Source organism: Oryza brachyantha, chromosome 2, assembly GCF_000231095.2.
Source record: "Oryza brachyantha chromosome 2, ObraRS2, whole genome shotgun sequence".
Lineage (NCBI taxonomy): Eukaryota > Viridiplantae > Streptophyta > Magnoliopsida > Poales > Poaceae > Oryza > Oryza brachyantha.
The window spans coordinates 7763242-7775892 of NC_023164.2; the positions used below are offsets into that span (position 1 = coordinate 7763242).

The window sequence follows — 12651 nt, forward strand, 5'->3', positions numbered from 1 at the left end:
TACATGACTCCATCCAGCAGCAGGTTTGAACCCTGGTGCCCACGAATAATTACACACAAAGTGAATTTTCATCAGAATATAGTGATATTAGGACTGTGTCGCTAGTTTTTTGTCTGTTTGAGCATGTATTAGGGACACATTTGCAGGGCACGTGAATGGTACTGCGTGTATAGTGTTATGCGTGCACGTGTATTTGCCGTATGATAGAATAAAAAGAAGCAGACAGATGGATAGGAAATATACATGTCAATAATGCATGGCCTATTATAACCAAACAACCATTTAACATATAATAGGCTCTTTAGCATATGTCGACCTTTGAAAATGGTAACGGCAACCTCAATGTTCATATATAGTGCAGTACTACTTCTTTTTTATTTGACGTTATTGATTTTTATATCTATATTTGAAAATTCGTCTTATTCAAATAATTATATAATTATTAATTATTTTATTATAATTTGATTTTTTACTATAGAAAATTTAAATATGACTTATAATTTTGCAATATTTGGGTAAAAATTGTGAATAAGATCAACGGTCAAACATAGATATAAAAATCAACGACGGCAAATAAAAAATAAATAAAAAATAAAGAGAGTATAACATTAAGTTGGGACCCATAAACAGTGGACCATTGGTAAAGTAATTCTTGTAATGGTATGGCTAGAATTTGTTCACAAGATGGACCCACATAAGATAAAATAAATGTTTTAGCTCTTGCTTATGAGTTGAATGAGAGAGATTTTTTTACTTGTGGTAGACGTTGGTGCACTCTAAACTAATATTGCTTTCCATAGTATATATGCCTTACTTTATAAGTATAATTAATAATTGTATTAAGATTACTTTTTTTATAAAATGTGGTTGCCTTAATGCCTAGCTAAAACAATGTGAAACATACACACTCGTTACTCGTTAGTCTTACAGAGTGACGCTGAGCCATCCTATCTATTATAGTTGTTACACTACATTAACTTTACCATGTTCACACGAGCCACTTGCTTTCTTTTTTTCTTAATTTGCCACACAACCTAATTAGCCACACGTGGACTTACTCTACTAAAAATATACTACTAGTCTATCAAGCAAATTGGAATCACATAGTCTTCAAATACAATTTTCTCTTAATTTACTCATCTGATCTATGATCCGATTACACAATCGTAACAATTAAATCTTTATAACAAGATCTCACATGATTATATTTTGATGAAAAATTACAAATTACTTTTTTAATATATCCAAATTACTTTTAGATAAGTTACATTTTAGACATATAAAAATAAATTTAATACAACATAAAAGTAATGTATATATGTTATAGAAGTAACTTAAAACAAAAAACAAAGTAACTTGTCATGACATTAGAAGTAAATCCGTTGTAGGATAGTAAATCCGTTGTAGGGTAAGTATGATATATTGATTAAATCTAATTTTTTTAGATAGACTTATGTTTTTACCCTCACAATAGATTTCTTTTAATGCTGTAACAAGTTACTTTACTTTTATTTTAAGTTACTTTTTAAATTTAATACAACATAAAAGTAATATACATATATTATATAAGTAACTTAAAACAAAAAAGAGACTTATGTTTTTACCCTCACAATAGATTTCTTTTATGTCATAACAAGTTACTTTACTTTTATTTTAAGTTAATTCTATAATATATGTAAATTGCTTTCATGCTTTACTAAATTTACTTTTATGACTAACAAGTAATTTAGTGAAATCTAAAAGTAATTTAGATATATTATAAAGGTAATTTGTATTTTTTTCATAAAAACATAATCATGTGAGATCTTGTTATAAGATTTAATTGTTACGAACATAATGATGTAATCGGATCGTAAATTTGATGAGCAATTTAAGAAAAATTTCCATAAGAAGAAAAACATACACTTTTGGGTGTACTAGTAGTAACTAGATATGAGATTGAGATAGTTGTTTATAACACTACATACAACAATTCCGTTCTAGATACATCTGCGGGAAAAATCGTAGTTCTATTTTTGGTAAGCGGAGTTGTCGCCGGTTAAGCCTAACACGCTACCGTGCACTACGTAGCGGCGTCCAAAGTGAAAACCCTATGCTGTCGGGCGAAAAAGTTAGCCCCAAACATATTGGAAAACATTGCTAGGAGTAGGGTAGACAGATTCAGAAATTAGATAAAAGTGGACCGCAACCCGTAGCAAATTTCCAACGACAGATTCAGAAATTAGAATACAAGTGGAAAACATGAAAAATGTTCCTATTGTTATATATGTCAAATTTGTTCACGCACAGCTTCAACACGCTGGCTGTTCGATAAGATGGATTCTACGCCCAAAACCACCCTCGTCCCTCCGGGAAAGAAATTTCATAGGACCGCAGTCCTTCGCTCATGCAAAACACTTTAGTTCCTGCTTAAAACATGTTTAGTTATAGAAAAAATCAAAGCTTTGTCTGTACTTAAATATTATTACGTTTGCTTTTAAGATTTGTAACCTCGCATGTGTCAAGTGGAGGACAGAGTCTTACGGCTTTCATGTACAAGATCTTTTCTGAAATTTGTTGCATTTCATATCGATTGCAAGTGAGATAAAAGAATGATTCCAAAACAATATATTTATAAATAAAAATAATTTATAAATAAAACTTTTATATACATGTGTTTTTAGCGATCTAAAAATCAATATAAAAAATAAACTACGCTAAAAATGTTAAAAATAACTCTTAATTTAAAATTTTAATTTTAATAATTTATAAGCATAAGTGAAAATGAGAACGCAGGAGGGCAAATCCGACGTCATGTAGACCGGAAAAACAAAAATAAAAAAAAACCGAAATAAAAGCAAGTGTCACTTTCCGATGCGGGGAAGACCGACGCCACCGACTCACCGACGCCTCCCGAGTTTGCATCTCCCAAAATCCGTTCTTTCACGCCAGATCCACCCCGCCCCGGCCTTGCTCCTCCGCGTCCGCGCGCCGCCTCGTCCTACTCAGGGTAAGACCCCGCCAGCCTCCTCCTTTCCCCCTCCACCGCCGCTCGAGTTGGTTGCGCTTGCGCCGGACCGCCGCCCTCTTTTGATCTCATTTCCGCTACTCTAGGTGGTTTTCGATGTTTGGGGGTGGGGGAACTGCGACGGACATGGCAGATCTTGCCGGTCCACATCGACTGTTCGTCTCTCTGGACGCTACTGCTAGTTCGCAGAAGAGGCCCTTGCTGGAAATTTTTTAAGAAATGTTAGAATTTGAGGTCGGTAGGTTATCGCGCCTACGGCTCAATCCCAGTTTTGAAGTAGGAATTGGGCGTTTGTTTAGTACGCAGGTAAACCAAAGGCAACAATTCTGTCTGCATAAACTACTTTAAGATCAAATAGCATGGGCCTGTGGTTCTTGTTGGCGTGTTAGCCATGAGGTGCCATAGTTTCATTCATGCCAGCCATGCTGATGCCGCTAGGCTGCTATTTGCAAGTCAACGTAGTAACGGCCATCTGTTTTCTTTTAAGATTATTTCCTTAGTCTTAAAGGTTATATCGTAGGGTAGTTGATGTAAGCATTTTTTTTGGCAGTATGCCTCTGTTAGGCCTTGTTTAGTTCCAAAATTTTTCTTCAAAAACATCACATCGAATTTTTGGACACTTGAATAAAGCATTAAACATAGATGAACCAAAAACTAATTGCACAGTTATGAAAGAAATCTTGAGACGAATCTTTTGAGCCTAATTAGCCTATGATTAGCCATAAGTGCTATAGTAACCAACATGTGCTAATGACGGATTAATTAGGCTCAAAAGATTCGTATCGCGGTTTCTAGGCTAGCCGTGAAATTCGTTTTTTCATTCGTGTCTGAAAATCCTTTCCAACATCCGGTCAAACATTTAACGTGACACTTCTCCCAAAAATTTTCTCAATCTAAACACCACCTTAGCTTGTGAGAGTCATTGCTTGTTAGCATTACACTGGATCTGTCACCATGTCTATTTTTTTAATCAGATTCTCTCGCTAAATTCACAAAAGTAGTTTTTTTATAACCAACTTTGTGTTTCAGTGGTAGCTACAGTTGGGAGTCTGACGACCAGCTTTCAACATGTGAAAAAACCTCGTCTTTTGCCCTTCCTTTTCATCCTCATGCCCAATTAGCACTGAAATGTTGGAACACAAGTTACCTTGTCCTGGAACTGTCAACTGCTGGACTTGTTATTTAGCTTTATTCTTTTCTCTTTGCTCCTGTAAGTCTCAATGAGTCATTGACTCACTGTCATTGCTTTTTTTGCTTGATATGAAATATGCTGGCTAATGATTATAGGTGAGGTTCTCAGAGTTAGTGTTTTGTTGTGTTTCGCTCATCACATATGGAGCTTGGAAGAGTCTTGTGTTGAGAAATTACTTTCATTTGCCAACCAATCATAGGAACTCCACTGTTTTCCTGTTTCACCTTTGCGCTGAACCAACCAACATTAGATGTTTCCAAAAATTACTACCCCAAGGACTTATTTGCCTACTCTATACTCTGTCTGTGTATTATTTAACTGCTTCTCTCTTGGGCCCAAGTAGATGGTAGTTGTACATGGCTAATTTTCGTCAATATTTCAACACTTCCATTTGTTGTCTTGTTGACATCAATATCATTTTTATTCATTTTTATGTGCTAAATTTTTCTTAATGTAACAGTGTTATGTTTTTCTTCAATACCAAGTCCAATAAACCGAAAACTGGTTCTGTATAGCCAGATGGCTGTGGACAGAGATATCTTTGGTATCGCAGGTCCAACATATCTGATTCCTGTTAATTGGTATGTGCTCCTGTTGCATTACAGTGTTACATGCCTTTCGCTGGGACATTTGTGATTCTTGATTGATTGTAGGGATGCTACATTCAATCAATGTTTTCAGTTTGTATGCACTTGCACACTTAGAACTAAACTCTGTTAAATGTCAGAAGGTTTTAATTGGTTCTTATCTTTCATTTCTATGGTAGATAATATCAAAATCTACTTAGGCATTTTTATTGTTACCAAAGCTTTTAATGTTAATAAAACTTGTCACAGCCATCATTCATTTTTTTAGGGGTGATTAGCCTTAATCCGTAGGTCAATAATTAATTAAAAAAATGTCATGCCTTAAAAGATGATATGTGAAAGCATGCAGGCAATCCTTTGTTGAAGTTTCATTTGTCATTGATTGAGCTTCATTTATATGTGCGTATGTGTTGACAATGAAGCATGAATTTAGAGACTAGTAATCACCTTGATCTTCAGTGATGATCTGCAAAACCATCTGCCTGTTGGAGCAATTGTCACAGAGTGCACATATACAATTATTTTTCTAAGAGTACAGATGTGATGAAGAGTTTCCATAGTGCATTTATTTAGGAAGTAACTTTTCCCTCGTTTATGAACTCTCAAAAGGAACTGTGAGCATAATCGGAGATCTGTGGCTGCATGCTTAGTTCAGGCTGTATATGTTTTGGAGAGAGACCGGCAACTAAATCGTCAATCTGTTGAAGCCTTGGCATCTCCTTGGTGGGAATTCTTCCATTTTGAGTTGATCCGCAAGCTTGTCGATGATGCTGACTTGTCTATTTTTGGTGCAATATTTGAATTCAATCCTCCTTCAAGTAAAGAATCTTCTGCTGATAATGCACCAAGATTTGTTATTGCCTTCAGAGGCACTATAACTGAGAAGGAAACCATCTCAAGAGATGTTGCCCTTGACCTACACCTTGTTCAAAATGGTCTCCATCGGACCTCAAGATTTACAATTGCAATGCAAGCTGTTCAAAACGTAGCCTCAGTTTTCCCTGGCTCAATGATCTGGTTGACTGGGCATTCACTGGGTGCAGGTATGGCCATCCTTACTGGAAGAAACATGGTTAAAAAAGGTGTGCTATTAGAAAGCTATCTCTTTAATCCACCTTTTGTTGCTGCCCCAATCGAGAGGATCAGTGATGAGAGAGTAAAGCATGGTTTCCGAATTGCAAGAAGTGTAATTACTGCTGGATTGGCTATTGCAATGAAAGGAAAAGGCGAGGGGAGCAACGAAAGGTCTGTTGCAGAAGATTCTTTCAACATGTTGTCAGCATGGACGCCATATCTGTTTGTCAATCCAGGAGACCATATCTGTTCAGAGTACATCGGCTACTTCCAGCATCGGAAGAACATGGAGGATCTTGGTGCTGGATTTATTGAGAAGCTCGCCACCCAAAATTCTATAGGAGATCTATTTTACAAGGCATTAGGGTGGGAATCGGAACCACTGCACCTTCTTCCATCTGCAGACTTGATTGTCAACATAAGCCCTTCACCAGACTTCAAATATGCTCATGGCATCAGCCAGTGGTGGCAGCCTGAGATGAACTTGCAATGCAACAAATATCGATACTCGTAGGTGCATGACATTGGAAAAGATATCTTTGGAGATCCTTCATAACTCTTCATTCGTTCATTATGGTTTATTCAATTACTATTGTATCTGTAAAAATACTGTGATAGTTTTTTTTTTTTTTTTGGTAATAGATGTTTCTGACCTACTGATTCTGTGGACAACTTGGAAAAATATCTGCTGATGTTGTGGCTCATGGATAGACATTTTTCAACTTGATTTGGATCGTACTAACTGTTCTGAATATACTTTGTCATTTATCCGGAGCTTGACTGATCTTTCCTTAAAAGCCAAAGCTAATTTGAATTTTATAGTTGATTTTAAGAACAAGCCTAGGTAGAATTTTGTACATGGCTTGTTAACTCTTGATAGAATCATCAATAAAGGGTTAATTGGACCCATGCAATTACAAATTTTGCTATTAGAAAACTTGACAACATTGGCATGGTTAGAATTTTATAAAATTATAATATAAGTTATTTTGGGTTGGTCATAAGTCAAAACTTTTTAAATTTGATTAAATTTAAAGAGTTATGTACTAACATTCAAGACATCTAATTAATTTCATTAAATCTATAATTGAATAAATTTTTATATTGTATTTACTTTGTATTACTTCTCATTTAAGAAGGAGAATATATGGCATTTCTTTTCTCTTGTAAGTTATCTATTAAAAATCTTTAATTTTTTTTACGAAGGGAATAGTTGTTCTAATGATAAATTCAAAATTTAAAATTTCAACAACAAAAGATTTTCTGTTCTAAAAGAAGTACCACTTTCCGTATGATTAATAACATTTGTCGTTCTCCTCTCCACCCAGGTCTGGCATTGGTTCGATAAATTTGATGACCGATACTTTTCTTTATTGACAAATTATGTAAGTTGGCACACGTGAGTATATCATATGAGACTATAAGTCAACGATGGTAGGGCACGATGTCAAATAAACGAACCTTAATTTCTTAATTTCTAAAGGGCAACCAGGTAAGGCCCTCCCGGTCCTGGTCCCGGACGAGGTTTGGCTTCCGTCCTCGATTCGCATTGGCTTGTCTCCTACATAACCTTGATGCAAAAAACGAGAACCCATTGGAGATTAAGGGCTTGTCTGCAACCGAGGTTTGCCTGGGATATGGGAGATCAACACATTTCTGGCTGGATAACTAGACACCTTAAGGTGGCCTATTTATTTCGTTATCAGTGTTGGCTTTCGTTGCCTGTAATCCAGACGGCACAGCTCACCCTCAACTTGTTATAAGTAACTCGTAGATCACCCTTTAACCTAATCTTTCATTCTTCAAGTCTGAAAATTCGCTCCTATAAAGATTTAAACTATGGCTGCGTTTGGCAGCATGGCTTAAATGACTATGGCGGTGTTCGGCAGCATGGCTTAGTTATCTTAACACTCTCTTTTTCCGCGCGCACGCTTTTCGAACCAGTAAACGGTGTATCTTTTGCAAAAATTTTCTATAGGAAAAATCATATTAATCTATTTTATATTTTTTAATAATTAATATTTAATTAATCATGTACTAATCTATTACTATGATTTCCGCGCTAGATAACTAACCCACCCTACCTCCACTCCCGAACACGGCCTATGACTATTATGCTACCTACCAATTTATACTCCTTTTTCAGCTACTACTCACTACTTTCAATCACCAATGCAGGGATGGAATGGGGAGATGTGAGTGGCGGCTGCAGTGACGCTACTCGTCAAAGAAAAATGGATGGTGGCTTGGGTCACACTCTCATAGGTGCTCAGCCCATCCAGATGAAGAGGGGATAGAGGACATACCTCTGGAACTTAACGGGAGGGCCGATGGAATTGGTAAAAATCAAATAAGACTAACGAATAGGTAGTATAAATTGAAAACATATTGTCCCAAGTGATATTTTTAGGTACCAAGATAAAAAACGGTGGTACCAATAGATTTTTTCCTTAGTCTTATGTGGGGATGAGTAGAAAGGGCAAGATAGTTGTTCGGGAGGCATGGTCAGCAGGCCAACCAGGTAGGAAGTACCAACGCACAGAACAAGAAGAAGTGCAGAATGGCCATGGTTTCTCCCTCATCTATGCCTAGAACTCTGGAACTGCTACAATTTGTAGCACCTAGCAAGCATTCTTCCATTGATTATTGGAGTAATAATCCAGTGAGATATTTTTTCTCTTCTACTAGAGTACTGGTCTACTTAGGAATAGTACTAATGAAATTGATGTGAATTGTGAATGTATACAATCTGAATTGGAGGACATCAAATGTGGTATGAATTGAAGTACTGTCAGTATGAAAAATGTGAATTGTGATTGTAATGTCAGTTGGAATAAATGTCTGTTTGGGGAACAAAGAGGATATGTTCTCTTTGTTCTTAATAAAACAATACTTTGAATGTCATATGGTTAAGTATGTTTGGGGAGTACATATTCTGAATGTCAGTTGGAGTATAGGTGAGAACACTTGTGAAGATGGCAAAGTATTGCACTCGTCTGCAAGAGAACACCATATAAAGAGGACTGCTTTCCTTTTCTAATGCATTTTTTTTGCATAATGTGAGTGTCCATTATGTTATCCATTTGCTATTCTGGAACTACTCCACATAAGAACATGAGTTTTTCGTCTGAGCACAATCTTAATGTTTTGAACAATCTGTTTGTTTTTTCTCTCAGAAACAATTACATTCTATATATCAGAGGGGAAATACAACTCCTTTATCAAGAGGAGCTGCTCATTGCAGTCCAACTCTAAAATGATACAGTAACTGCTGTAATTACTCTAATGGAGACCTTCTAAGTCTAATGCAACAAGGGATAAATTACTGAGACTTACTACATCTGATGCATAAAAAAGAGTTTTTTTATCTAAAGAACACATGGATTGCCTCTTAGTGTAGAAAGGAAAGGAAAAAAGTAAAACAAACCTTCGCTTTCACTCTATCAAATGACATAAACAGTAAACTGAGACCTACAACTCATACTTTTAAGTGCTTTCATCCTTCCAGAGCAACATTTATAGAAACATGTGTAATGCTACCAGGTTCCATATTAAGCCTGAAGCAGAATTCAGAAAGAAACTGAACACCAAACATAGGAAAATTACTTGAATACAATCCAAGAATAAAGTACTCCCAAAGAAGTTGTTCAAATACATTATATTGATCACGAATAAATCACTCCCAGAGTACTAATTTTATAGATTTCTCTGTACCCCTTCTCCTGCTGGATCCTGAAGTATCTCCTGCCTTGGCTCCTCCCACTTCTTCCCTCAGCTAACTAACTGCCATTGTCCTAAAATTGATGCACAAGTAACTGATGATCTCATCCAAATGAGGGCATTTCCTATAACCTGCATAAAAGCATATTTGTTTCTTCTAAAAGTTTGAATTTTCAAAGAATATAGTTTGACATGACAATTAATGAAACATGAAGTATTTATAGAGCATATAGAAAAAAAATGAAGTGATTATAGTAACTTGCGGTACCTCCCAAACTACATCATTCATTGATTTGTATCATTGCATCATGTACCAACGAGGGATCACGGTTTAGTTGCGAAAGAAGACGACCTTGTCTTTCAATCATCCCTTTCCTAATATGTGGAAAATTATACGCATTACCACCATGGATTCTGTTGACTTCATGCAAGCATCAAGAGTCAAGAAAATTCGATTTGCCTTGCATACCGAATAATTTTGAAATGCATGTATGTACTATCAAGATGTTAGCTCATAATTAATACTCTAAGTATCGATAATACCAAGATGAGTATATGTAAATACAAGTTTCTAATCAATGGGGAAAGAAATCACACATCACCTGGTCAACGATGGCTATAAGTTATTATGTTTTTGTTGATGTTTTTTAATTGGATGGATTAGATAGAATTAAAGAAACCTAGATTAACGATATTAAAATCAAGTGAGTTTGCTGGTTGGCATTTAATCCTGATATCGAACCCATCTACCTTAGCAGCATCACAAAATAACTTATCATTAGGTGAAATATGAGGTCGTGCATTATCTTGCTGGATATATATTGGTTTCCTGGCATTGTCATGCAACCATTTAGTATGAATACTAGGTAAAACCTTTTCAATCAAGAAATTTCGAATAATATCTTTTCTGATTGAATCAATTGGTTTCCTCTCCATTGTCCCTACAGATTGATTTACACTAGATCTCTTTGCCGGTGTGTATGTTACAAAGGGAAGCAACCGATTTTACCATCAAATATGCAATTTAAACATATTTTGGGGGGATATAGTTCTTATTCTTAGATGTCCTTGTAGGTTGGTATTCATCGCCTTGATATGTATAATATCTCTCAGTTTTTCTCGTGATGTCAAACCATCTCATCGATAAATAAATAATGAAATAGTTCTTTTAAGACAAGATCATTGGGCATACTTCTTGTATTAATCATTAATAAGAACCACTTTGACCGATTCATCTTATTCATTTTATGTCACCTTCCCGCCTCATTGTTTGCACCTTGCTTTTACTGATACCAAAGTGGCAAGCCATATAACCTATCGTTGTGCGGCTCGAGAATGGAAGATCTTGAAGTGTGGACACATCAATCTGAATCTTCGTGAGGCCACACTAACAACTTTCATTGCTAACATCAATTGAAAGACCATTAAGACATGTTTTTCCTTTTTTCAAATTCGTTGTACTGTCCTAATAGGTACCAATAATTCCATAGAACATTCGTTGTCTCGTGACCCTTCAGATTTCCTCTTCTTCAATTTCTAGCAATGCATCAAATATTGCTCTTCATTTTTCATCATCAGGCACGACATACATGTATGCATTGTGTTGAACACTATACTCTAGAACATTATTCTTTGGAGCATTCTTTCCAACTGTATTGTCTAGGACATTCTCTTCAACTCTATTTTTCTTGAGCATCTTCTTGAACCATATCTTGAGAATTCTCTTGATTAAAACCATCCTCAAGAGTTGCTTCTGGTTCCACATAATTTAAATCAATACCACACATTGGTCTTTTGACCTGTTGGAGCATAAGGTAATGTCACATGTCTTGCTGAAGGAGACCTTAGCTATTTTCCAGGTGGTTGCATCGTCCGGGACAACAACATTTTGCTCAACAGAGATTTAAAGAGTGACATGGTTATGAATGGAAACTTCCTCTTTTTGCCACTTCTCCCTTATCTCTTCCTCCTCGAACATTCAACACATATTTTGTAGAATGTCACGGGGCAATGTTACCGAATCTGCGTCCCATTTTGTAACCCTGTAGTGTTAGTCAAAGTGTCAAGCAAAACACTCCAAAAAGATTTTAAATGGGTAAAAAGAGCACATTTAATTAGTTGCAGGATTTTAAATAAAAGAATATTTACAAGTAGGAGTAAACATTGCTAATGAGGAATCAGACTTCAGTGTACTTAGATGTCGTGCTTCTGCAATGCACACCAAGTATGGCAGCTAGTTCCAACTGCCTGGCATGGCTTACATATGAAATACTCCTAGCTAGTTACAAGAGCTCACTGTTACGTAACCATGCTTAAATAGTATCTAGAACACTAAGGTTGTAGACTTGTATAGTGACATGGCAATGCAATCCTCCAAACGCTATTCCAGTTGATAGCCTCTCTTGTTCTCTCACCCATGTGATGTGATATTCAGCATTGACCGCTAGTTGTTGTATATATGTTTGATATTCTTGTTCCTGTTAGTGGCCAGGAGGAGAGAACATTCCATGCTTGTTTCAGCTTTCGGATTAAAAGCATGGTGACAAAATACTCAAAGCTTAATTAACCTGACAAGAGTATATATTTTGATGTTAGCATATAGCACTCAAGTTACATAACTCCATCAATTTCTTTGTTAGTTAATTTCCAAATTTTGGGAGCTGGTTAAGATGTACTCATGTTACCTAAGCAACAATCAACCAATTTTTGAGTATCTGCAAGGCATATAACATTATAACCATGGTATCAGTAGGAGTATCAGTTATTCATTTTGTACTATACTCATTACACATGTTGTTTTACTGACAATGGCATCGACTCTATGTTTCTGAATAAAAACCTTGGTGAGGAATAATATACAAGCAACTCTCTAAATTAGGAGTTTGTGAATGAAAACATGAAGATGCACAAGTCATCCATCGTGTTGTCATATCGCAGGAAATAAAATAATCCGTTGTCCAATTGTTGAGAGATGCAATGTGTAATCATCTACCTAGTAATAGAGTGTTGAATTTGGCCTCACACCTTCTCGCTGAATTTGGTCTAAATTTTTCTATAAATTTAGTCAGAAC

The 12651-nt window shown here is 36.0% G+C and overlaps 1 protein-coding gene across 2 annotated transcripts; it reads left to right on the top strand.

Annotated features, from left to right (window-relative positions):
• The first annotated feature begins 2843 nt into the window (after nucleotides 1–2843).
• LOC102704211 (GDSL esterase/lipase At4g10955-like) lies at nucleotides 2844–6628 on the top strand. Of its 2 annotated transcripts, none has more exons than XM_006647110.2 (3): nucleotides 2844–2989; nucleotides 4660–4780; nucleotides 5396–6628. In XM_006647110.2, exons 1-3 carry the CDS (start codon nucleotides 2854–2856, stop codon nucleotides 6372–6374), a joined length of 1236 nt encoding a protein of 411 aa, XP_006647173.2. In that variant the 5' UTR covers nucleotides 2844–2853; the 3' UTR covers nucleotides 6375–6628. The 2 variants fall into 2 exon arrangements, with proteins under 2 accessions (XP_006647173.2, XP_040376899.1); XM_040520965.1 differs by lacking the exon at nucleotides 2844–2989 and adding an exon at nucleotides 3094–3313.
• The last annotated feature ends 6023 nt before the right edge of the window (nucleotides 6629–12651 follow it).

Bases quoted from the DNA above. Each gene is read 5' to 3' on its own strand.
- LOC102704211 (XM_006647110.2), top strand. From the start codon at position 2,854: ATGCGGGGAAGACCGACGCCACCGACTCACCGACGCCTCCCGAGTTTG. The intron at 2,990-4,659 runs GTAAGACCCCGC...TTAATGTAACAG, and splicing joins GCCGCCTCGTCCTACTCAGG to TGTTATGTTTTTCTTCAATA. The intron at 4,781-5,395 runs GTATGTGCTCCT...AACTCTCAAAAG, and splicing joins TATCTGATTCCTGTTAATTG to GAACTGTGAGCATAATCGGA.